Raw genomic sequence first — 24,298 nt, 5'->3', positions numbered from 1 at the left:
GATTAACCTTTCATGGAGGTCGTTGTGATTAAATTCCGTGCATCACTTAACTACAAAAACACAGGCTCCTTTAATGTCTCTTGTTCTGCACTCTGTGGACTGTCACACCTATTTACCCCAGCAGCTGGATTTCTTTTTCAAGGCACAAGTGCTCACTAACTAATTCTAGGAACTGGAGGAGAGACGCTTCATTCCTTTATACATATTTTTCTTTTTATATATTTTTCTTTTCTTTTTTGGATTCTTTTTTTTCAAATACAATCTTGGTCTATTCCTGCGTGACACACAAGGGGGCCATTGGCTCAGTGTACCTCCTTTCATTCTGCCTTTCATGTGACCACAGTGAACATCATGAATCATTGTACATGGTACATAACACGTCTCGAATTAAGCAATAGGTAGTGAATGACTAATCACCCCATCTCAATTAAACTAATAGCAGCAATTTTTGTTGCACTGCATGTAATTTATTTATAATCATCCTGTCTCAATTAAACTAATAGCAGCAATTTCTGGTGCATTGCATGGAACTCAGTGTGTTTTGACAAATGAAAGTGAGTTGTTGTTTGCTTGGAGAGGGAATAGAGGCAGAAAATATTCTTGTATGTGAACAAAACTGAAAAACTGCAAAACAAATTTTTTTATCGCTAAGTCAATGAACAAAACTTTCTGATGCTACCATTTAAACCACACACTTTTTGAACCAAGAACCTCTTCTTTTGTCATGTCTCACCACAAAAGTACCATGTCAGAGTTAACAAGCACATAACAATACACTGAGCTAAATCATGTGTATGTAATCAAGGATGAAAAACTTTCTATCTCTGGGCTATAATATGTTGCTTCTTTTTCTTGTTAGTGACACACAAAGTGAGCCTGAAATCACTACATCAGAGCCTCTTGGGAAAACTAGAGGTGTCCTTGTGGTGGCCCTGTGCTCTGAAAACCACTACGACTTTTAAGATCTCCTGGCATTTGCTCAATGATAGCAACCTTTGGTTTGATTTACTCCATAATCAGGGATTGGGCTGATTCTAACCCTAGAAATGTGGTAACCTTCTTGTCCTGTACCATGTGAGATTTAGTCTACTAGATCTGTACTAAAGCAGAGCAAATGTAAATGAGAGAAACATCTGTGCCAATAAATAGAAAAAAATGCTAAAAAAAATTCTTACAGGATGATCAGCATCCAGTTCTGCTCCATAGCTTAGGATCTGATTGGCAAACCTGTCCAGCTCCTGGATACTTCTCGGGAACCACGGCACTGCAAAACAGAAAAGAAATAGAGACTGGTGTATTTCTTTGTTACATGGTTTTGGGCCTTCTTCTGATATTTTCATCTTTTCATCATAAATATAAAGAAACATGTGCTGAATTCTTTCAATCCTTTTCCCTGTAGTAGGAGACAAGAACAAACCAAGCAAGTTGCCTTGAATTTGTAGTTGTTTTGCACTGTTGGAAGAATACAGAGCATCAAGAGTGTCTGACCCTTGGTGCAGAGACTGCTTGTAACGTTTGTGATTTTCTGTTTATTACTTCTGCTCTCTTGGCTTGTCAAAATGTAGAAAATTTTCACAATAAGCCAGAATCACCCCTTTCAAAGGAACAACAAGAAACCCCACAACAAGGATACAGAATTTTTGTGCTCTCAGAAACTCTCTTTCTAAGACCTACTCGGTGGCCCCACTTGAGCTAGGATTCTGAAACAAAACTATCAATGGCATTCTAATACCTCAGACTAGCATTGGATCACTGCAGTCGTTACGCAATAATGCATTAACTTGATTAACTTTCCTGGCCTGGTTCTCTATTGCCTTGTAACTCATATTCTATACACGCTGTCTATGGCCCAGCCAGCAGGAGAGAAGGACCATGTTGACTACACAGCGTGTAATGCCCATGCAACCCTCTCTTTACCGAAGGACATAAGGTGAAGGACAAAGGAGAAGCACAGGGACATCCAGATGTGATGTGTTGCGATAGAAAAAAGAGTAAGTCGAGTGTGTTCATGGCAATTCAGTACAAGGACTGAACAGGGGCAGCCTGTATCAGTAAAAGTTTGCAATTCATTGAGACACTTTCTTGCACAAATGGGTGTTGCTTGCTCAGCCAGTGCTTGGAAAACATCTGATCCCCCTCTGTGGCTCTCTGCTCAGCTGGGAGCCCTGCTGCTCGGCCATACCTCCCCATCTTATGTGGGGGGGTTGTGCCAAGTGAACCCGATCCTCGGCCAGCAGCTGCTGAACGAGTTCCCTGCAGTGCCTTGGTGATGGGGCTCATACCACGCCTGATGGACCACCTACGGGATCGGAGGATCTCTCTGTCTCCGGGACTATTCAGCCGTGCTTTGTGCTGAGCCTCACAGCACGGAAGGCACTGGTGGCACTGGGTTTCTGCGAGGCACCTGCGCAGAGGCGCTGCAGCAGCCTTTCAGGGCACACTTTGGCCGCAGAGAGAGCGCCCGCTCCCCTGACTGCTGTCCCACCGCCAGCCTGGCTCCGTGCAGCGCTCCCGCTGGGAGCCTTCACATCAGTTTCCGACAGGCCAGGAGGAGCAGGCAGCTGGCGGCTGCTGGCCAGGAAGATCCTGGGCTGCCCGGGCTTCCCGGGATGCAGAGACCCGCCGCGGCGCTCAGCGGTACCCCCGGCCGTGCCTCCCCTTCTCCCGCCTAGCAGAAGTGCGATTTGCTCCGCCCCTCTCCAGGATGCGCACGCCTCTCTTTGCCATGAAAACCAGACTTGAGCAAGTCACTAGATGGCAGCAGCAGACCCAGGAAAGTCCCCAAATGGGTTTCTTCGCTGCTGGATGTACCGCTGGTTCTTCTAGTTGCTCCAGAAACACTCTTCCCCCTCGCTGTTAGAAACTTTCCGGCACCTCCAACTCCTTCACGTAAACTGGTCATAGGGGGGAGTAGAAAAAGGTGTGTTTGATCCATAGGGAGGGGTCACTACTTAGACCAAGTGTAAGGTGAGCACACGCAGCCATCCTGCCCATTTTCTATATGGCTTTATCTCCTGGCTGTATCACTGAGTTTTCTGTGATGGTGGGGAATTGCTTCACTGGTCTGTGCTTCAGACTCCCCACTACCAACCTGAGGTGAGGCACACTGGTGAATGGTTTTGTATTAGGCGCTAGGAAAGAAAGCTGCCTGGCAGTCCCACAGCAAAGGATTTGTCAGTGTGAGAGAGAATAACCACTCTTCTCAAGGATGCACCATGACCTGAAGGGTCGAGGCTGTGCAGAAAAATTGCTGGTGGGGGCTGAAGTCTGCACTGCATTTCAGCAGTGATGTCTGTAGGGCTTTGCTGGCCTGAATCTGGAAGGTCTCACTGGGCAGGGTTTGAATCATTGCTGACTTAGTTTCCACGCTGACTTACTTTCATTAAACGTTTTATTCTCAAGATTGCCTTAGTACTTGGAGCAGAGCTCATGATAAACTCGAGGAAAAACTGACTCTAGGCTGATGTGGTGTCGGTCCTGGCTGTGGAGATAGCTGACTTCCTTTTTCCCTACACAGGCGCAGCAATTTGTCTTCCTGGCATGTAGTACTGATCCTGCCTACCCAAACACCAGCAGCAGCCAAATGAGAGCAGCTCTGAGCTTGCAGAGTTGGGTGAAAGTGGCAGGCTGTGAAAGGGAAATCCCAAGGATACCTCATGCTGTTTGCACCGGCATAACTGGTGTTAAGTTGGGTCCTGGAAAGTGCTGGAAAGAGCCTTCTCAGCTCTCATGGAAACAAGAACCAAAGATTCTGAGCAGAGTCCTGGGGCAAACACTGCGCTAAGTCCATAGAGCCTTCACATCGAGGGCCAGGGTGAAAAAAGGCTACTGGTGGGTCTTCTGCCTAGATATGATGTGCCAGGATGCTGTCCCCAGGCCTCCCAGAAACTATTGAAAAGACCAAATCAGATTACCCCCCGGCTGAATCTATCCCATATTTTGTTTGCAACATCCTCCTCCAGCCCGTTCACCAGACTCGCTGTCTGTCTGCACAGCCATTAATGAATTGTCAGGGCGAGCTCTTGCAACAGTGGGCCTCTGTGAAGGTCTGAGGAGCAAACGTGGGCTGATCAGTAATAAATATTGATTTGTCTGTAAGTGAAACAGCAGCATTTATGAGATGGTGCTGGACACCCAAGTGGTGACCAAATTACCGTGGGGTCAAATGCTGAGCAGAATGCTAATAAGCCATTTATATGAGAGGCAGCGAAGCAGGGGCAACGAGGACTTCTGCAGAATCCTCCATTTGGACCATAGTGAGGAGGGTCAAAGACAGGTCTATGCAATTTATAGCAGTTCAAGGCCCAGGTTTAGCCCTTTTTTAAACAGTCTCAAATGCTCCGGGCCAGCCTCAGGGTCTAGCAAACAAGGCCCCTACAGATCCTCAACTCCCAGCTTGTTTCAGAAATGCAATAAATTGTCTGCATTTCCCTAATGCTGCAACAGAATAATATTTAATTATTTTTATTTATGGGCTCCAAGTTTTTGGAAACAAGATACCCATCTTGTTTCCAAAAAGAGTCATTAAGAGATGCACTGTGTTTTTACAACACATCTTTCCATCTACACAAAGAGCTTTGGGCCCAGCAACTGCCAGCCCTTCTCATCTGAAACTCTAAAGCTACATTTGGGTTTAGAGCATTATGCTGGCCTGCTCTCACCTAAAATTACACTGTTGATCCAAATCTGATATTTGTAACTATTTAAATGTGTCAGTTAAATTTTGCATTTAGTTACTAAAAGATATTAAAAGCAGTTACAGGGACCCAAAAAAAAAAAAAAAAGAGAAAGAAAAAAGAAAAAGCCATTCATTTATCCCTTGCCCAATAAAGCACATATACACAGTGTTTAACACTGAGCTATACAGAAGGGACAGAATACAGAAATTTCCTCTGAGTGCCCACAAAGCAGTGCCCCAAGAATGGGACTGTGTGCTTCCCACAGGAAACAGAAAAATAAGGTTTTTCTTTCTCAAATCAAGAGCATGAGCAAAATGAATCCTTAGCAGGGAAGAAATAAGAGCATCGTAGGCAGTGGTAAAAGAATCAGTCCCACGGGATCCCAGACTTCCTCTGGAAGAAAACCTTCCCAGCCTTTACCTGCCCACTGAGACAAGTGTGGCAATAGCCCCACAAACCATATGTCTGAGATTTTGCTCCCTGCAGGCACAGTGCTCTTGTTCTGTGTTTTGGGAATACGATTTCACACAGGCACATCTGTGGACTAGGACCAGATTTGCCAGAAGGATACGTTTGAAAGACAAGCTGGCCTAAAATGCACCACAAGGCCTGTTATTTGTAATGCCATCACTGATAAAGGAGAGCATCTTACCACACTTCCTACAGCTCGGGCTGTCCCCATCTCACTCTGCCCTTGTAGCTGCCTCTGCCCAGGATTTGCCACCCACAGTTCATCCCCTAAGCAGGGCTTGTTTGACCTTTCAAAATATGGTCCTTTGGGGATTTCAGTTTGACTGGACCCTTATTACTCATGAGAGGAGCTGCAATCAAAAAAAAAAAAGAGAGAAAGGGCAAAAAGAAATATCACTCTTCCTCTCTCTCCACAGCAATAAATTGTTCCCATTTCATACTATTTCTGAATTACTGAAACTAACAAACAAATACAAGTTATCCTCTCAAACAGAAGGGGATCAAGTCCCTTTTTGAAGCACTGACAGGATAATCTAGCTCAAAAACTCCTTTGATCAACACAGTAACATGCAGTGAAATCCTAATCCTACAGCTGACCACAGAAGTTTTGACTTCTGTGAGGTCAGAATTTCACATGCAAGACTTTCTTGGATGATATTTAGAGCTGTATCTCTGACTCTCGCATATGTTTATAGAAAACTTTATTATTTAATAAAATTTAATATGAACTTCTTCATAGTAACTGGAAAAATTAATGTTAAGCCCTGGTAGGTGCTGTAGCTTTCCTCTGGAGATAAAAAAGCCCCCAAAAGTGAACCTCTTCAATCTGACACGATCATAAATCACCTAATCAACCTTTTGTCCCCTTGTCTCACGAACAGAGAAAACTGACTCCAAAGAGAATCTGCCTTCTTCTTTTTCATCTTCAAATGTAATGTCATGGGTAGGACACAAAGGAAACAGTAAAAGGATTACCAGCATTGATCTCAAGAAGGTATTAATGTCCTTTCATGTTGTTCCTAGGAAGGAAGAGGAAGATCCAGACCAAAAGTATTTAAAGTCTGAAATCCTATTAAAATCACATCTGTTATCTGAAGAGGCATTTAAGTAAGTCTCAGACTATCTGCTGGGCAGCCACCACTGCACCAAGCAGCCTCAACTCCAGTAAATCTCTGAGAATTAGAAGCATGAACAACCCACAAAATCTTTCCTTTTTTCCCTCCAAAGGCAGAACTGCAACTGACCTCCCTGGGATTTCTTACAGTAATGGAGAGTTAGTCCTGTTCCCACCAAACTGGATGGCAGAGCATCCTCTAGCTTCCCAAAAGACCTAGTCAGAAGCATGGCAAAAAGTTTACACTGACAGAAAATCTCCAAATGAAAAAGTTTACAGTATAGGAAAATTAGGCACAGAGAGGGAAATGTAGCCATAAAGATCCAAGAGGATCTCCATCACTACAGGAAAAATAAGTAATTTCAGTCTGTGACATGAATAGTCCACATCAATGTTAACCTTGTCAGCGCATCCTTACCAGTGTCCTTCTTCTTTGTCCGTGAAAGCTCATGGACTGTTGCTCCAATATCACTTCTCAAGGACTTGATGATCGCATCCAGTGCTGGGACATTCTTGCCTTCCAAGTTAATGAAGAATTCATACTCATCTTTGTTGAGACGGGAAGGTCGGGACTCAATGTGGGTCAAGTTTATGCCTTTTTCCTACAAGAAAGAGAAAATTTGGTCCCATGGTTTTTGGGGGAAGGAATATGACATAAAGACTGGATAAATACATGTGTCAGTCAACAAACCATACTGTACAATCCAAATAAAAGTACACACTCACCTCTTGTGGCCACTGGACTTGAGGACCTTCACAGCAGAGAGAGAACCAGAAAGGAAGAATGAGAAATATGTGGGATTCACCCTTGTCCAGAGCACTATCACAAAGAATATGCACTAGTTAAGGCTTAGAGAAAGGTGGAAGCAGGATACAAATTGTAAACAGGCTTTGTATTGTAAACAGCAACTCCAGTTCCTCAAGTACATAATGAGAGCTTGTCTGTGTTGACAAAGACTTTTCCCCAGGATCAACACAGGAAGTAGGCATTCCACCTGTAGAGTACCCTCTCATGGGAAACTGAATGCTGTATTGATGGGCATCTTGAAAGAAGATTGGACGAGCAAGCAGCTGGGCACCCTGTGAGATAAGCTTCTGCAAAGCCACCTGCACAGTTTCCAGGGCTGTGAGCAGCTGTTGGGCAGAGATCCAATGGGAAACATGGATCTGCACCAAAAAAGGCAGCCCAGGTTTGTGCAAATAAAAAGATGGGTGATTCAAACCACAGAGTTGCTGAGGTTGAACAGGACCTCTGTAGAGCAGCAAGTACAATAATCTGCTCAGGTTGCCTGAGCAGATTGGCCAGGGCTATGTCCAGTCAAGTTTTGAGACTCCTCAGTCTCTCTGGGCAACAGCTCACAAGTTTAATCACCCTCACAGAGAAGAATTATTTTCTTTAGTGCAGAAATTCAAGTTCTGTCTCGCCAAATATCTCTGCTGACCATCAGCAGTCTCTTAGCTCTGAAGAAAGAGATTGGCAACTATAGCACTCATAACTACAGCCAGTGGGAACCCGACCTCAGACATGCTGTTGTGTTGATGTGTAAGCAACAAGTAGCTAAAAATCCTATTTTTCCAACAAAAAAGTAAACAAAAATGTTGGGGTCTCCCCCTCCTGCCATGTGGTCCTGGGAGAGGGGCCCTGGGGGGAGGCACGGGGTTTCCCTGCGCCTGCTCAGCCTCGTTCCCCATTGGTTGTTTTGTGTTTCCCGGCATGGGCAAAGGACCCTCGGGTCCCCTGATTGAGGAGTTCCCCAGCAGAGCCCCGGCCATGCAGCTGGAGAAATAAACATCTCTGAAACATCTACCAAGAATCAGTCCATAGATATTTCTTTCCACGGGCCTCGTTGTCTGATACACGTGTTGCAGTATTCCCCACTGTAACACAAAAAAAGTCCAGGAAAACAAAAAAGACCAGGAAAAAAACAAAACAGAAAGTCCAAAAGAAAAGTCCAGCAACATCTTCCCCAGTTAACTGAACTCAAATATTTTCTTGAGCACTATAATTTGAATATAAAAATGCTGCTTGGTTTGTTTGGGGTTTTTTTTCCTTTTTGAGAAAAACCTTATAAACAGGTTTCAGTGGACACTGCATGCCACGGCCAGGTCTGGGCTTTTGTCGCCTGGGAGGAATATACAAATCCCTGGAGGACATCTGGGCCTGAAGATCACAGAATCATAGAATCATTACCCACAGAAGAGTTAGAGGGGTTGACACATGGTGCTCAGCAACCCTAGAGAAACTTTTGCTTTTCTTCTTTCAAGCTAAAGAAGACCCCAAACTACATGGGGTGAAGTATTGGCCCTGCTGGTGTCAATGTCAAACCCCCTGCTACAGTGGGGTCAGGATTTCATCCATGAAGTAACACTGTGAGGATCTACTTTTGACCTACAAGGAAGAAAAAGGGAAGATTTTTTTTATCTGTAAATCCCTCTTTCTGAGCCTCTTTAGGGTTTTCTTTGCTCCTCTCAGTTCTTGCACAGTGCAGGAGGGCATCTGGCCATCAGCAGCAAAGGCCTAATTTACTCCTCCACAAAAGGCAGTTCATTCCTTGGTAGGAAATGTATATGTCATTCCTCTGTTTCCTGAGCACTGCACACTACAGATGAACTCAAATTGTTTGGCTAGATACCAATACAATGAGTTGAAGAGGTCAAAAGCACATTCACCAACTGCTGCTCTCGAGAGATGCCGTCCTCGCAGAGCCGTCTGCGGGAGAGAATGACCACCACTGTCCTTGGCGCTGGGGACAGTTTGTTTTAGGCCTGCAAAGCCTGTTTCCCAAACAGACTGCACATTGTATCCTCTGCATGGTGAGGCACTGGGAGCTCCTGACAGAGAGCAGGCAAGGGAGCTGCTGTGCCTTTGCTGTGTCTCATCATCCTCATCATAAAAGTTTTCATCCTTATGCCTTGTTTGTATCTACACTCTTTTAGTTTAAAACCATTACCCCATGCACCATCACAAAAGGCCTTGCTAAAAACGCTGTCCCCATCTTTCTTTCTTGTAGGACCTCTCTGAGTACTGGAGGGCCACAATAAGATCACCCCAGCACCTTATCTTCTCGGGAAGAGAAGGCTCCTTAACTTCATCCCTTTGTTTTTTGATCAGGTGACCTTTCTGCTGTACCAGCTCTCCAGTCAGGCTCAGTGAGCAGCTGCACAGATGGCAGTGTCCCCAAAATGAATGGAATGATGGAGGGGTTGGGAATGAAGAGATAAGCTGCAGGGTGGGCGTGAGGCATGCTTAAGGCAGCAGGAGTATCAGTACCTCTCAAACTATCACAACCTAGGACAGTGAGAAAAATGGGGGAAAAAAAGAAGATGGAGGAAGGAGCTCATGGAGAGAGTGACCTCCTTTCTTACACCTGAGAGAAGCAGCACAACAGCTGCCCACAGAGCATCAAGCTGCTTTGCTGTTTATTTGAGGGATATCTGCCACTCAGCAACGTGCAGAGCCAACCTGTTACTTCTTTGTGCCATGGCTTCAGGACCTCACAACAGAGAAGCTGAAGGGAGAACCCTTCTGGTGACTGTTTTTAGAGCAAGAATCCAGCAGCATATGTCCAGCTCCCTGAACTGACGCTCCTGGAAGAATATGTTCTTGTGTGCTGTGCCTTGCTACTAAGCCCTTGATTTCAAAATATTTACAGTGGCTCTGTTACTAGAGTTGCTTTACAAATCACAATTTCATTCTAGGCCAACTACTCCATCTAGTGTTTAATCTTCATAGTTTCACATTGTTCACTTTTCTGTAGCCTTGATGTTGCCAAAGCTTGGAATTACATCCATTTTCTCACAATAGTTGATGTTTTATTTAAAACTCCAACTTCTGAAGACAGACAGTTACCTAACAAAGGAGAATGGGGGCATTTTTTTGGTTTAGTTGTACATTTGGAACAGTTATCAATCTCTATCTGTTTTTTTAGTAGAGTTTGAAATCTTGACAATGGATGCCTTCAAAAGTCAGCTAATAAAAGTTATTTCAGTTTTATGAGCTATTTTTTGTTTATGGAACCTAAATCCCAGCCTAACACCTTTGGAAGATCTCAACTGTCATATGTTTGTGGCTGGATTCACACTTGAACTATTAATATTGATCTCTTCTGCCCTTCCCATTTCAGAGCTGGTAGGAATCAGATGAGCCCATAGGTTGAGATTAGATGTGTCTTTGCTGAATTCACCCCATCATCCATTGCAGCTGCAAAGAGCTTTGAGAGCAGACTGGTACTTTGCTCCTTCTCTTCAGGTTTATGACCAATAGAGAGGTGGAGTCTCTCCTCTGTGGACACATCCTGTCATACAACCACGTGTCTGCTGCAGTGATTCTGTGTCAGTAGAGAGGAGGGGTAGCTGTTCACCTTGCTCTGTTTCAAAGCAGTCTACTAGGCCATTTCTAACATAAATTTTGCAAGTGTTAGCAATTCTGAACAGATTTTGCACTGAGGATTGAGGGTAGCATTAGGCATAACAACTAATAGAAATTACAGGAGTATAGTACTGACAGATCCCTTGAAGTTAGTCACTCCCAATTTCTTGCCTTTTTTCTTAAAACCCGCACTCCTAGGGGTAGAAGAACTCAACTTTCATTATTTTAATACCCAATTTAACAGTACCTCTATCACTGCCCATTAGAGAAGGAAGTCTCAAGACATGTTCTCAGAGCTCAAAAATCAAGCTAGAATTAGTCCTAACCAAGTCAGAAGGGGGTAGCAATACAAATATCAACTTAAAGCACAGACAGTAGTGGATACAGGGCGGAGATTGCCCATGCTCCTCCCTGCCTTACCTCACAGTGCTGGATCTCAGCCTTGGCTGCCTCTCAGAGTCTGTGAAGAAGCTCCAGCCCCTTGCCCAGGTTATTCCAGTTATCCCATCCTGACTGAGCGCCACTTAGGCTGCAGCTGCCCCACATCAGTAATCAGACTGGTGTTACACTACACCAGCAGTCTTGCAGTGATCCCTGCCAAGAGAACTTAGTGCCACCCTCTGTTTAATGGCCTGGCCACTGGGAAAGGAAAGTTGTGTGTTCAAAGCTACACAGGGAAGCTTTCAGTAAGGATGGATCCTTTCTGGAAATGTTATGGGTTACTACTTCCCATGACACACACATCCTTCTGTTTACTTATTACTAAATGTTCCTATGCATGGCTCTAAAACTAAGTACAGCTGTGAAATCCAGCTGCAGCTTGTTTTCATGACTGTTGTCATTAAGTTTGGCTTCATCAGGAGACCCCACACTGTTACCAGATGAACAACTTTTGACAACACTGTGGTGCCACTAATCAACATTTAGTGAGAATCTGGGTAAAATATCCAAGAATAAGGATTTTAGTTGTACTTCCTGATACCAAAAATAAAAGGTGAGATGTTTTTTAACCCTTGCCATGAGCTAGTTCAGGGTTTCCTGAAGGAGGACACTTTCAAAAGCACAAGTATAAGCTCAGTGCTTAATATTCATAGATGAGATGACTTAGGAAGTTACAGGAAGTTACAGCCACGGATTCCCAAGGCAAAGGCAACCATCAGCTTTACTGGCCAAGGGCCTGTCTACTTCTCAGCTAAAGACAGTGCTTCCCCATCTTCTCCTTCACATCTGTCAGGGTCTTCCTTCCAAGCTCATGGAAGAAAAGTGTCCCAGAGCAGGTCCCTGCCAGCAAACAGCTCCAGAAGGCAGCTGGCCCTGGAGCAGCCCCTGGTGTCCATCATTCGACACTTCTCCTCCAACCCTAAAATTTGGTGTGACACTTGCAGCACAGTCTGGCTACAAAACGTGAAGCAAGACAAACCAAAAACATGTGACAGCATGTGGCATTGCACAAGCACCTGTGAAGAGGCTATTCTTCTCTTTAAATCCACATTGGTTTAGTAGAAGTCCTGCTCTTGTGGCCCTAGGAAGAGGAGGGATAAGACCAAGGATGGAGATTTGGAGCACTGTAATGAAGTGATCGTAGCTGTGCGTATGTACAGTATAATGAAAAAACAATCTTGGTAGGGGCAAGCCTGGCCTGTTCACCTATTGCTGTGGACACTTCCAATGCACCCCCTGGCCAAAGTGACTGTTTTATTCCCCTGATTTGGAAACAACCCAAACCACCGCAGAGCCAATACCTTCCCGGGGGACAAAGAGAGGACAGTCACATAGGACTTTCTGTGGAATGAAGTTCCTAAACAGAAACAGAGCCCAGTTACCTCTGCTGACTCTGAAAGTGCCAGGTTTCATTTAGTACAGCCTCTTACTCCCATCCCATCCTTCCATGGAGCAGTAATTTACCCCCATGGAGCAGTAACTTACTCTGGGAGCAGGAGTATTCAGTGCAAATCAATTTTTTTTTTTTTTTTTTTTTTTGCTTTTGAGCTAGACCCCCACCCACTGATGGCTTTACCTTGTACTGAAGTCCTGCTCTGTATCTGAGAAAGTCCCATCAGGGAAGAAAAAAATAGAACGGTCCTCTCTGAGAATGGGTTGAGCAAATTTGTAATGTATTCCAATGTTTGCCACTTAAAATATCTGATGGTCTGCTACTTGTAAATCCATCAGAAAAAGAACTTCAGAGAAGATTAATGTGTTCACAAATTCATGTGGAAAATTGGCAATTGAAACTGAAGGCAATCCTTTTTGTATATGGAAATTCTTATTTCTGGTATTTTTAATGATGAATTTAACTACAGAAAAGCCAGTCTTTGAGGGGGAACAATGTGGGGGTTTTTCTTCACTTTTTTTTCCTTTCAGAATGAACTTTGTTGTTTAAAAAAGTTACCTCAATTTCAATAGGCTTTTATCACTACAGACAAATAAGTATTTCTACCAAGTGTAACACTTGGGTCAACCCAAAGTGCTCAGCTTTGCTTTTTCAGTTTTGATTAGAAACCTGGAAGATTTCTCTTTTCTTGGCCTCAACTTCTGCTCAGTACATTTTTGATGTGTCCAGTGAATCAAAAAAGAAACACAATTTCATGATGACTGTTCTGTCTTCCTGATTTTAAGCATGATATTTTACTCATGTGTGCTATTCTGTTTCAGATGAAGGTATTTATTCAAGTTTTGGCTGCCTAGCTGTCATCTTCTACAACACAAATAAACAGCACATGGCTGCACCAAGGAGTACCGCACTGTACAGCAGATCCCATTAAAATGAAGTTGGTGTAAAGACCCTGCTGGTAGGTTTGTGCTGTCTCTACAGCCACCCTCAAACCTGCCACAGGGACAGAGGTGGCAAATGGGCTTTTCAAGTGCAAAACAATTGGGTTGGACAAGCAAAAAGTAAATGTCTGCCACATCCCAATATACAAACAGAGCAGGTAGGGTGGAAGCAAAGTGGATTCAGTTTTAACAATCTGCTTATTGGTGAGGATGATTGAGCTGCTATCACTTTACAGCACATCAGAGTGTGAGTCTGGCCCTACAGACACATCTCTCCACAGGACAGATGAAGAAGAACTGCAGGAGCTGTACTGCCAGCAGTGGCATAGAGCACTCCAGGAGGAACAGATTCATGCAGTCAGGAGAGGATTCACAAGGAGAGAAGAGACAAGAGCCAGGGATCAGAAAAGCTTAGAAGCCTGCTGAGGTCTGGTGTTCAGATGGATCTTCCTGAGTAAACATAACAAAAAAGTGGAAACAATCAAGTATGTTTTGGGCATAAAGCCAGCAGACATAAAGAGCTGAGTACATTGAGGAGATTCCTCAGGGAAAAAACCTTCAAGCCACATAGGAAAATCAACAGTTGTCACTGTAGCCACATACTTGTATGCACTGGGACCTGAACAGAAAACTAGAGTTTGGATCTTTGAGCAAAAAACCAAATGTGAGAGCGTGCAGTACTCTGTCAACTGCATGAGCAGCCCTGAAGGATGCTTGAGTAGGACAAACATTACTGTTTCCACAAAACACATTGGAATTCTCTTAAACTTGGTGTCTCAGAGGATGGAATTCTGTGCCATGAGCACTTCACAGCCCTTAGCCTTGTGCCTTCCCCTACCTTCAGTCCATCCTGGCTCCCATAATGGGGGCTCACCCCTTCCATCTGGGCTGTGTTTGGACACTAATTCCTTTCCTGGTTGGTGTGCCCCGTGGGTGAGTACAGATTCCATCTGCCATGATGCTTGTTGAGCCAGAAGTCCTAGACCTCATGATATAGAGGTGCAGACCCAGGCTAGAGCACACCAGAGCTCCCTTTGGGCTCTTGCACAACAAGCTGTGATAGGGGCTAAAGTCCGGCAAGTTTCACCCCAGCACAGGAGTAGGACATGGGCAGGATGTGAACCTGGGAGCGCATAGCAGGGAGGGTCTCAAGAGTGGCTGAACAATCCTGCCAGAGTAACAACATTTTTTTTCAGTTCTTAAACCAAGGAGAGGACGAACCTTCCCAGGTCAACATGGACACCTCCTCTACAGAAAGGCATCCTGTGTGCTCATGGCACCTCAAGATCTCTCCTTTCTTTAGGCATCCCCTCAGTTCCCTGCGTCTCACTCTGGATCTTTCATCCATGCTTGCTTCCCTGGTAGAAAGGGTTTATTTTCAATTCTTTCATATTTGCAGCTCACTCAGCCCTCTTCCTCCCCCCTTCATGTCCCAGAGTAGTTTTACAGACTGTCTAGACAAGAGGCAAAATCCTCAAAGCCAGTGCTGGAGGCACCGTCCCTTAAACCACTCCCAAATCCGAGCTGGGAGGAGAGGGTTGAGCTGTGCTCTCTGCCTGCATTCTCATTCACGAGTGCCCCAGAGAGATTCCAGGAGTCTGGGCAGCTCCCAGCCTCAGCAAGGAGCAGAGAGTTTACAGACATGCAACACGTGGCCATCAGCACCAGCAGCTGCACAAGGTGTGGACCCTTTCCATGAGGTCAACAATTGCAGCGCCATATCTGCTCCTGGGAACAGCCTGATCCCATTCTGTGGTTTGTCAGTTTTCTCTTTTCCTACTTCATGCAGTTGCATGAGGCCATAACAGCCAGAGCAGCCATCCTCATATCTCCTCTTGTGATGCCCCTCTGAGACAAACCCACCGCATTTCCACAGGCCAGCAACAAGTTGGTGACACAAACCTGGGGACAAGGCTGGGTATCTCCCTGCCCAAGGAGCCCACCCACAGAGTCTGAGCTAACTCCTGTAGCACCTCACAGTTGATGTTATTAGGCAGTGAAGGAGTACAAGATGAAAAAATTCTCTCAGGCTCTTCCTGTTTGTTCCTATTCACCTGCATAGCACATATTTTCCCTGTCTATGCTGTGGATGAGCACAAAGTCTGTGTCTCTGGGGCACCATGGCTATGGCTCAAGTGGAAAAGGGGGGAGGTTATCTCAGCTGTGCATGTACATACGACTTACACCTCTGTGCAGCTCTTGGAACGGAGTTAGAACAGCCCACAGACTGCTCTGGCTTACACCAGGAATTCACTAACAGCTTCTTGTACTATTAAATCCCATCCATTCACCTCCCCACTACAATGCCAGATGTAAAACTGATAAAAGAGCACCTATGCCAGGTCTCTTGTCAAGCCTTGGTGCTGGAGGAGACTGAAAATTAGCACAGAAAGCATTGGCTTTGTTGGGATGGAAAACCAAGTGAGTTTGGGAAACCAACCAACCCCTCAGAGGCCCTCAGGATCACAGGGTAAAACCATGATTCAGATGGTCTAGCTGCAGTATCTGCTTTGGGGCAAGAACAATCACATCCAAAGAACTGGATATTTCTCTCTTTCCTATACTAGTTCCCCCAAAACTTTCTCTTTAGAGCTGATAGCACTTTAGTTAGTAGACAGCAATGCATTTAATGAGATAATATCAACAGCCTCCTTAATTCACTTACAGACATGCACATCACTGACATATGGACATTTTCCAGGACTGTATCACAGTGGTCAGTTCACAGATTTAGGCTTGCTCTGCTGTTGTTGGTGTGAGTGTCCTTTTATCCTAATGAATCAAATATGTCCTGTAACTCATAATTATTTTTCCTTTACCAATAACACACAACCTTTCATTTCCCAGTAAATTCAATTTATGAATGGAAAATATGCAGGCCACAACTTCTTAGAGTGTTCTAAAGAAATCACTGTTTTCAGGCACAACTATTACATGAAAACAAAAAGCCACAGAACCAATATAACAGTGTATTTGCTCGGGAGCACAGAGAACACAGCTGTGTGTGTTGCAACACAACCATCCTGCATTTCAAGGATTTTGTGCTTTTCAAACAACATTCATGACATCTGGGAAATATTTCTGCAAGAATAAAGAGGCACACAATGTCCTGAAAGGTAAATGGCTCCTTGTTTCCCCAAAAGCTTTCCAAATCACTCAGCATAAGTTACTGAGTCCCTTTGGTGTAAAAAAAAGTCCTGTCATTTTTATGCTGTTCTGTAGGTACCCTCTACCCACTCTGTAGAAGTGCTGCAGGTGGGAGCTGATAGAATTTTTTATATCAGATTTGTTGAGGAGGACAAGAGCTAAGAGGTGCCCCCAGCAGAAATACCTCATGCAACATGCACTGTCAGTCACATGGCTCACATGCAGGGTATATTTGCCTTACAAGTTATAAGGCAAATTATTTGGTTAAAAGTCAATCTCACATCACAGCCCAACTCACTCCCACCTGTTACTAAAGCAGTTATGATGAAGTATTTCCCTCATAAGTTGGAAAAATGCATTTTTCCCACCCTTGTGTCAGTTAAAGATAGAGGTTTTCATTTTAAAAAGCTACTTCTGCTCCAAGACTTTAAGGGATTTTAAGCCCAGAAAAGAAATGCAGGCTGCTTTCTCCTGCAACAGCAATGAAATAGAACCACAAACACAATCTCAAAGACCCCAAGAAAATGTTGCTGCAATACAAAATTGTAAAGACCTGAAGGAAAATATTTACCTCAAATGTGCGCAGGACTTTAGCCAATGCCCCAACTTCTTCTTTCAGAGAGAAAATCAAAGAAATCACACCATTTTTATTGGGGGAGTCTTCAATGTACCTAGATTCCTGAAAGGAAAGAAAAAACACACAAATAAAAATGATTAACATTCACCCTAGTGAGTTTTGCCTTTCTCCATTCCCCTTTTGCACAGCACCAGCAATGCAAAGAGGGTATAAAATAGCTCTAAGTGGGAATCAGGGCAACCACTGCTGCCAGAAGCAGAGCAGATCTCAGGTTGCTCTGATTTATGATGGTAGAGATACAAATCCCTTCCCTCAAACTAGAGCCCTTGTGAGAGCAAGGTAGTCAAAAAGGACATGCAAATAGCCTAATATTATCTTTGCCTTGCTTCACCTCTCAGGGATGACCGGAAATATTACCCCACTTTGGTTTCAGCTATAGTGCAAATTCCTTCCCTCAGGCTTCCTTTTCATCAACACTCAGGGTTAAGCAGAGCAATGTAGATGAGCTCTGTGCAGAGGTGCAGACCATGGTCTATGTTTCCCTTCAGTTCTGCTTGTACCTTCCAGGCATCCCCAGGAGCAAAGTAGTATTCACAGGAAGGATATGGAAGGTGATTTTAAAACAAAATAACAACATCAAGGAAAGAAAATAAAAGGCGGAAAAAAAAAAAAGAAAATGTTGGAGCAAACATTTAGATCTTCCCTAAATCCCACCATGAGTAGACTCACGGCAAAATGTGGTTTTGTTTGTTTGTTCCCTTTCTCTCATTGATTTTCTGCTCTGCAAATTCCAGTACTCTCAAAGGTTTATTTTCATTATCTTCATGGTCCTCATTACTAGAATGTCTTTGCATGTCTCTACACGTGTTTCTTTTCACAAAAGCCCTGTTAAGCAGGGAAGAACTATTTCACCACTTCAGAAACAGGAAACTGAGCCCTGGAGTGGAAGCAGATCTTAAAAGCAATCTGGGTACTTGGCATGGCAGGTAAATGCTGCTGAGATTTCAAGAATCACTTAATTTTTCTGATATCAGAGTAAATTTGATGCACAACCATCACAAACTTTTGGAGGTCACATTAGTGTCATATTTGCTTGTTTATTTTTTGACCATCTACTGGCCTCAGACAAATTGCCTGTGGTTGGTATTTCAAGGATCACACAGACATCTGCAACACAGATGGGTCCTGGTGTAACAAGTGCTGGGCTAAAGCTATGTTCAAGATACCCATTCAAAAATTCTTTATAAACATCTGTATTTTCACTCAGAGTCTGTCCTCATTATGGCTACTGCTCAATTGAACATATAAATCAGATTTTAAAGAGTCCCAGTTCCCAAATATTGTCCTCAGTAAAGACAGCCTTTGTAGAAGACAAATTAATGATCTAATCCAGCTGCCCTGAAGCCATAAAGTTCTTGGTGGGCCTACATGTCCTGAGGCAGAGCTATGAAGAGCTGCCTTCTTTTGTAAAGTAAATAATTGCTGATGCTTCGAGTTGTCTCCAAGGCTGCTGCTAACAGACTGGCCACACATTTTTCTATCTGGCTCTGTTTCCAGAGGCTGTGGTGTTTTCCAAATGACTTCCAGCTTTATGAGGGACCTCTAGTGGGAGCTGTAGTAGAAGTGCTGGCTTTATGTACCAGAAGGAAGATTGCCACCTGTTCACTTGTGACACTTCCTGCAGCATCTCTGTGTCTCCTGAGTCCTCATCCAGCCAGGGAGTCAGCCCAGCTCTTACATGGTGAGGACCAAGAGGAAAAGCAGCTGGAAGTGATGTGTCAGCTGGCTAATGAAACCCATTTACACCTCAGCAACCACAAGGGAAAACATGACAGGAGTCTGGCAAAAGTCAAAACAAATGTCTGTACTACTGAAATTTTATGATAGTGTGACCAAAACTGTCATCTCAAATACTGTCCATGCATTGCTTTTTCCTTCTGTTTTCACCCACCACAGCCAAAACTGATCTTAAGGACAGAACTGGCTCCACCACTGTCTGTCCAATGGATTGAGATTTTGGTTTTCACTGTCTGCAATGAAACTGCTCTAAAAGGCATGCAGTTATATCTTTTAAATATTCTTGCCAAGTCATGCCGTGAGGAGCAACTTATATGACAGATTGACTTGAATGTGCGTGACAAATGAAGAATTTGTGGTTTGGATACTTGCAGGGGATATAATGCAAAGTTGAAGTCCTGCAAGGTAATTCTGATAATAATAATTGATCCCTTTGTACAACGAGATTACATGAAAAAGCCTTAAAAAACTTTTCCAAACTCATTGGTCTCTAGCCTTGATTTGTTGAGATCAGCTGCTTTAAATCTGTCCACAATCATTTTCCCACTCTTGCAAATTGATTTATACTGGTGCTTAAGAGAAAGACACATTGCAGTAGGGAGCAGGCACTAATGCCATAAACAGCCTCGTAATCGCTTAACTTCTTGCACATCTGCATATGCACTCAGTTCACTGGAAGGTCTTTTAACAACCATCAGTTCACACCTGAGAGGTGATGTCACATCTCTGAGAGGTGACATCTTTAATTGCAAAGCGGGAGAAGACTAAAATTACTGCTTTCTTGATACCCAGTTCTTATCAGTATATATGGGGGCAGTGTGCATCAATACAGTACACTGCAGGCAAACCTCAACACATGCACTGGAGGTGATACACAGCAGCACAAACACAACATTATTGTTGAGCTTTTTCTACTACTTATGCATACTTTTAACTGTTAAACAGCTTTCCCATTCCCATTCTCAATTTCCCATTCAATTTGGACTTTAACTTCTCATTCCTCAACATACATGAAGGAATTGCAGCTTTAGGGTAGTTTGACTTTCGTGTTACTATTGTGATTATGATTCAGAGTTGAAGAAATAATTTCATTGAAAATAAAATTGTGTGTTGAAATTTTGTCTCTATGATATGTATATGTGATTTATAAATATATTGTGCAATTAATTCAGCTCTATTTTTCTTCCAGCTCTGGTTTTTTTCTAGGAAGTAAAATAAGAACCAGTTGATGAGCATGAAAAACCATTCCTGGACCTAATACAATCTCAAAGAAAGTCATGTAGATGCAAGAATAGGCTTACCTGAGCACAAATCTGCATTTTTAGTTAACCACTTTGCACATACATTGATATTGCCTTTCTGACACAGGTGACAGTATTAGGAGTCAATAACATAATCCTGTCAGGTTTCTAATCTGTTGCTGAGACATTTAGCTAAAGCCCTTCAGAGTGAATTCCAACACTGTTAAAGCCAGAGAAAGTTTTCCTTGCAATTTCAGGGACATAAAATTTTCACCTCTGCGTTGTAAAGTTCAAACTTACTAGATATGCAAAATAGTAGGGGAAAAAAAGGGGAAAAGTATTTCAAATTAGAAGATTTCTAAGTTATTTGTGAAAATAGAACTAGCTTCCAAGGCAGATTTCTTAAGGCATTTAAATGCTGATCACCACAGTTATCATTGGAACCAAGCAATTACACAAGTATGATAAGCAGCAAGGTGAGACCCTAGAGAAATGTTGTGGGAGTTCAACCGCAGCACACAAAGCAGTAGGAATAGAGGCTTCCTTGGCATCTCTGCTCTTAAAAAAATAGAAGCCCCTTTTTTTGCACATCTTATGCAGCTTGTCTCTGGCTTCAGCAGCATTGCATAGGACACATAAGTGCAGAATTTGGTCCTAATAATTAACCATGCTGGCCTTAGGTTACATCACTTGCCCCTGCAGTAACATCAGTGCCTGTATTCAGAAGGCACGAACTTCAGACTTTCCTGTATTTCCCAAAGCAAAGAGTTCAAAGTCAATCAGTAAACATTAAAAAAGAGGACATCAGAGCCCCAAAATTTAACAAAAAGCCCCGCCAGAAAAGAACATAACTTCATCTGTTTTCCTTTAAGAAAAGAAGACAGATTTCTTTCATCACATACATTTAAGACCTTTAATAAGCTTCTGATTCTTTCTCTTTGCCATGTATGCAAGGATACTGTTGCAATGTTTCTTTGCATTCTCACTGCACTCTGGTGAGCACAGTTAACAGCAGACAAGTACAGGGGCTGCCAAAAGTGTTCAGGTACTGAAAAGCATCAAGACAGGCCACCTTGATTCTTCCCTTCTTGGGTCACACTGCATCTCAGAGAGTGGAGGACAAGAACAGGAGCACAGGAGTGAGGCAGGACACCCCTCCACCTCTGCAAAAAGCAGGCACAGATCCCATCACTTACCTGGAAAGGGTCACCACTCATTTTGCAGTGCTGTGAGTCCATGTTGCAGAGGCAGCAATGCCCACACAGGGAGGCCCTTTCACTACAGCAGGTAAAGCCTTCTGACCTAACTGCAGTGGCCAGAGATCTGTGCAAAGGTATTTAAAGTGGAGCAAGCAAGGCAAAGCCATCCCCTTCCCCAGCTCCCTCCCCTGGACGGCATGCCAAGGGGGCGTTCTCCCTGCATGCCCACCACACCCACCCCTGGCACACGAACCAGCCGCTCCACGTCGGCCATCCCCTACAAGTCCCACGCCTGCGTGGAGAGACTCTCCAGCAGATTGTTTCTATCTGCACTCAACGTGGATGAGCAGCATGCTCTGAATTAACAGCGTTCCTCCTCCTGATCAACATCAGCTGTTTTCATTTCTTCACATCAACACATCGTTTTCAGTTCAGCCTCCTGCCCATTTCTTCCCGCTGCAGCTGCGTGCTCAGCCTCAGGTGGGATTCCCTTCGGGGTCACTCCCCTTGAACAGACATCAGACGTTCTCCAGGATCTGCTCTTTGGATGTCAAACGCCAGGCGTGGAAGGCTCTGGCAAAACACAGCTGAGGGTTTTGTCCTTTAGCAGGGTCTCTGGGTCTGCTTCCAAAGAGGTCAGAGAGCAGGAGACATCACTCCACTCACCAGACATTGGAGAGAGACGCAGTGCGAGGGAAGCATGAAACAGGAGTTTCACACACTGGGATATGAGCCAGAACATGGGGAAAGGGAAGAAGGTAAAGGAAGGAAAGGAGCAGGCAAGAGTAGGTCAGAGCTCTAGGGTAGGAGGATGTAGAACTGCAGATGGTGTGTGTGTGCCTGCATATAGTGTCAGCCATGGAAAGCACAAGGGGAAGAGGGTGGGGCACATAAATGATTTCAGGGAAGGTTAGTAAAGTAGTGATACAAAAGAGCCCAGATTTGGTTTAATAAGAGTCACGAAATGGGGTAAGAGAAATTGGAAAGCTGTAGCCTGATATCAGAGGGCAGGTGAAAAAATGAAGCAACTAGGCAAGTATCTCTCTTGCTCTTTGGGAAGATGAAGTCTTAGACAAACTGTGTCAAGGCAGGTGATCTTGCTATATTTTCCTGATGAAGACAAATTGTCTTTACAGTTCTTTTATCCTTGAAGGAAGATCTACTACACACACCTGTGGAAACTCAGATTGGTGAACACTAGCAAAGACTTACTGTGAATTGTTCATACATGTAAAATCCAGTAGCCTTACAGTGGGGAAACTGAGTGGAGCCATTTTCATGGTTCTCGGTCCAAATCCATGTTGAACCCCATGACTGTGGAGCCAGCATCCATCCCACTGAAATGATCAACTATATAACATGCACCTGAAGTAACTCAGAGTTTTGGGTGCAAATACATACATTTTTCAGAAGAGCTGCTTCTTTGTGCATCCTGAAACTGCATGTAGGGATAGAAAGTTAATTTCTGAAGTGATCAGCAAGCCTGTGGTATGGGCTGGCAGGTCAAAGATAGACAGCCAAATGTGATGCACACTAAATACACTGGACCCTGCTGACATGGCAGTAGCACAGGGCAAGGAAAGATGGAGCAGTAGGGGAAAATATCCCCGGTAATTGCCAGCAGCATATAAACTACTGTTTAACTACTCAGCCAGTAACTTCATTAAAGTAGCCAGTATTTTGTATCCTGTGTTTGTGCAGCACAAGGCATAGCCCTATCCACGATAGGGACACTGAAGGCCACCTTGGAAAAAAATAACAGTGAGATGAGGATGGTGACAACACTGATTATAGTCCCTGTGCAGGACAAGACAGACTCCAGCAACTAGTCTTGTTTACTTTCCCCACCCACCATGCCTTGCCACCTGGTGTATTTTCCAGTGAGATAAACTATTCTTTCATCTGTTTGTGCCTTCCTCTTTCTTTCCTTATCCCTTCTCTTTTCACTAAACTTTTATCTCTCTCTTTTACTTCTTTGTGGCTTTTACATGCTCTTTGTTTTTCTCTTTTTCCATCCCTTTTCTTATGTATGTTCACTCTAGCTAACGGTAATGGCAAGACAAAGTAAAATATCAAATACCCAAAATAATGCTCATGCCAAATCACTGTAATTATGTATTTTGCCTCCTCCTACCCCCTGCTTTTTTTTTTGTATTTATTTTGCAAGTTTCTCTCTTACCCTCATTGTTATACAACCATAATAATATTGCCGGTGTATTGCCACCAGTTCACTCAGTCTGCACTGTCAGAGGTTGCCTGGTAGCAAAAGGCACTGGCTGGAGGAAGCAAAGCTCCATCTTGCCAGGAGGAATTCCAAAATTCTCCTGTTTTGGAGCAAAGTGGTGTGTGGGGGTGTGTGAGTGTGTGTGTGCTCAGTGACCTTACTCTAGGAATATGCAATTGCATCAGTGTCTGTTACCTTGGGCCATTTCGGAGTCCAAATTGCTGGAGCTTCCCTGTCCTCTTTGAAGTACTAGTTCAGCATACCAAGCATCAGTTCATCCCCCTGCAGTGACACTGCCAACCAGGTTTTCCCACTTGGGTTTCAAGTTTCCTCATGTGCCTGATTCTCCAGCCCGTGTGAGCACCTGAGCTTTAAGTCTGTTTGTCCTGCTCTGGGCTTTTGCTGCAGCGCTGTTCAGCCCCTCTCCTTTCAACCATATGCAGATATGCACTGATGTCCCACCTTGCGTTTGCCTAAAAATACGTTCTTCCTCAGAAACACAATTTCTTTGGGTACACACACACACGCACGTGTCACATGCATCCCTTTCTGGCTGTGCTCTCAGCCACAGCTCACAGGGCTCTTCGCGCTGAAGTTGGCAGGCTCTCCTGGCCAGCACGATGCGAGTTCAAGGGGCCACGGACTTTGGCTGCTTTTCAGACTGCTCTTTGCCGCCCTTGCCTTTAGCCAGTATTTGCAGACTGG

The 24,298-nt window shown here is 44.0% G+C and overlaps 1 protein-coding gene across 1 annotated transcript in view; it reads right to left on the bottom strand.

The window, feature by feature from the left end:
• PAH (phenylalanine hydroxylase) overlaps window positions 1-21,512 on the bottom strand; it is a 35,662-nt gene extending 14,150 nt beyond the window's left edge. Inside the window, exons 1-4 of the mRNA XM_010410456.4 lie at window positions 21,367-21,512; window positions 17,127-17,234; window positions 6,683-6,866; window positions 1,176-1,264 (exon numbers count right to left, since the gene is read on the bottom strand). Coding sequence (XP_010408758.1) covers window positions 1,176-1,264; window positions 6,683-6,866; window positions 17,127-17,234; window positions 21,367-21,408 — 423 coding nt within the window. The 5' untranslated portion in view covers window positions 21,409-21,512. The remainder of the gene's footprint in view (window positions 1-1,175; window positions 1,265-6,682; window positions 6,867-17,126; window positions 17,235-21,366) is intronic.
• Window positions 21,513-24,298: the final 2,786 nt, after the last annotated feature.

Source organism: Corvus cornix, chromosome 1A (assembly GCF_000738735.6).
Source record: "Corvus cornix cornix isolate S_Up_H32 chromosome 1A, ASM73873v5, whole genome shotgun sequence".
Lineage (NCBI taxonomy): Eukaryota > Metazoa > Chordata > Aves > Passeriformes > Corvidae > Corvus > Corvus cornix.
Note: the sequence above shows the minus strand (reverse complement) of the source record. Positions and strands in the feature narration are given on the sequence as shown.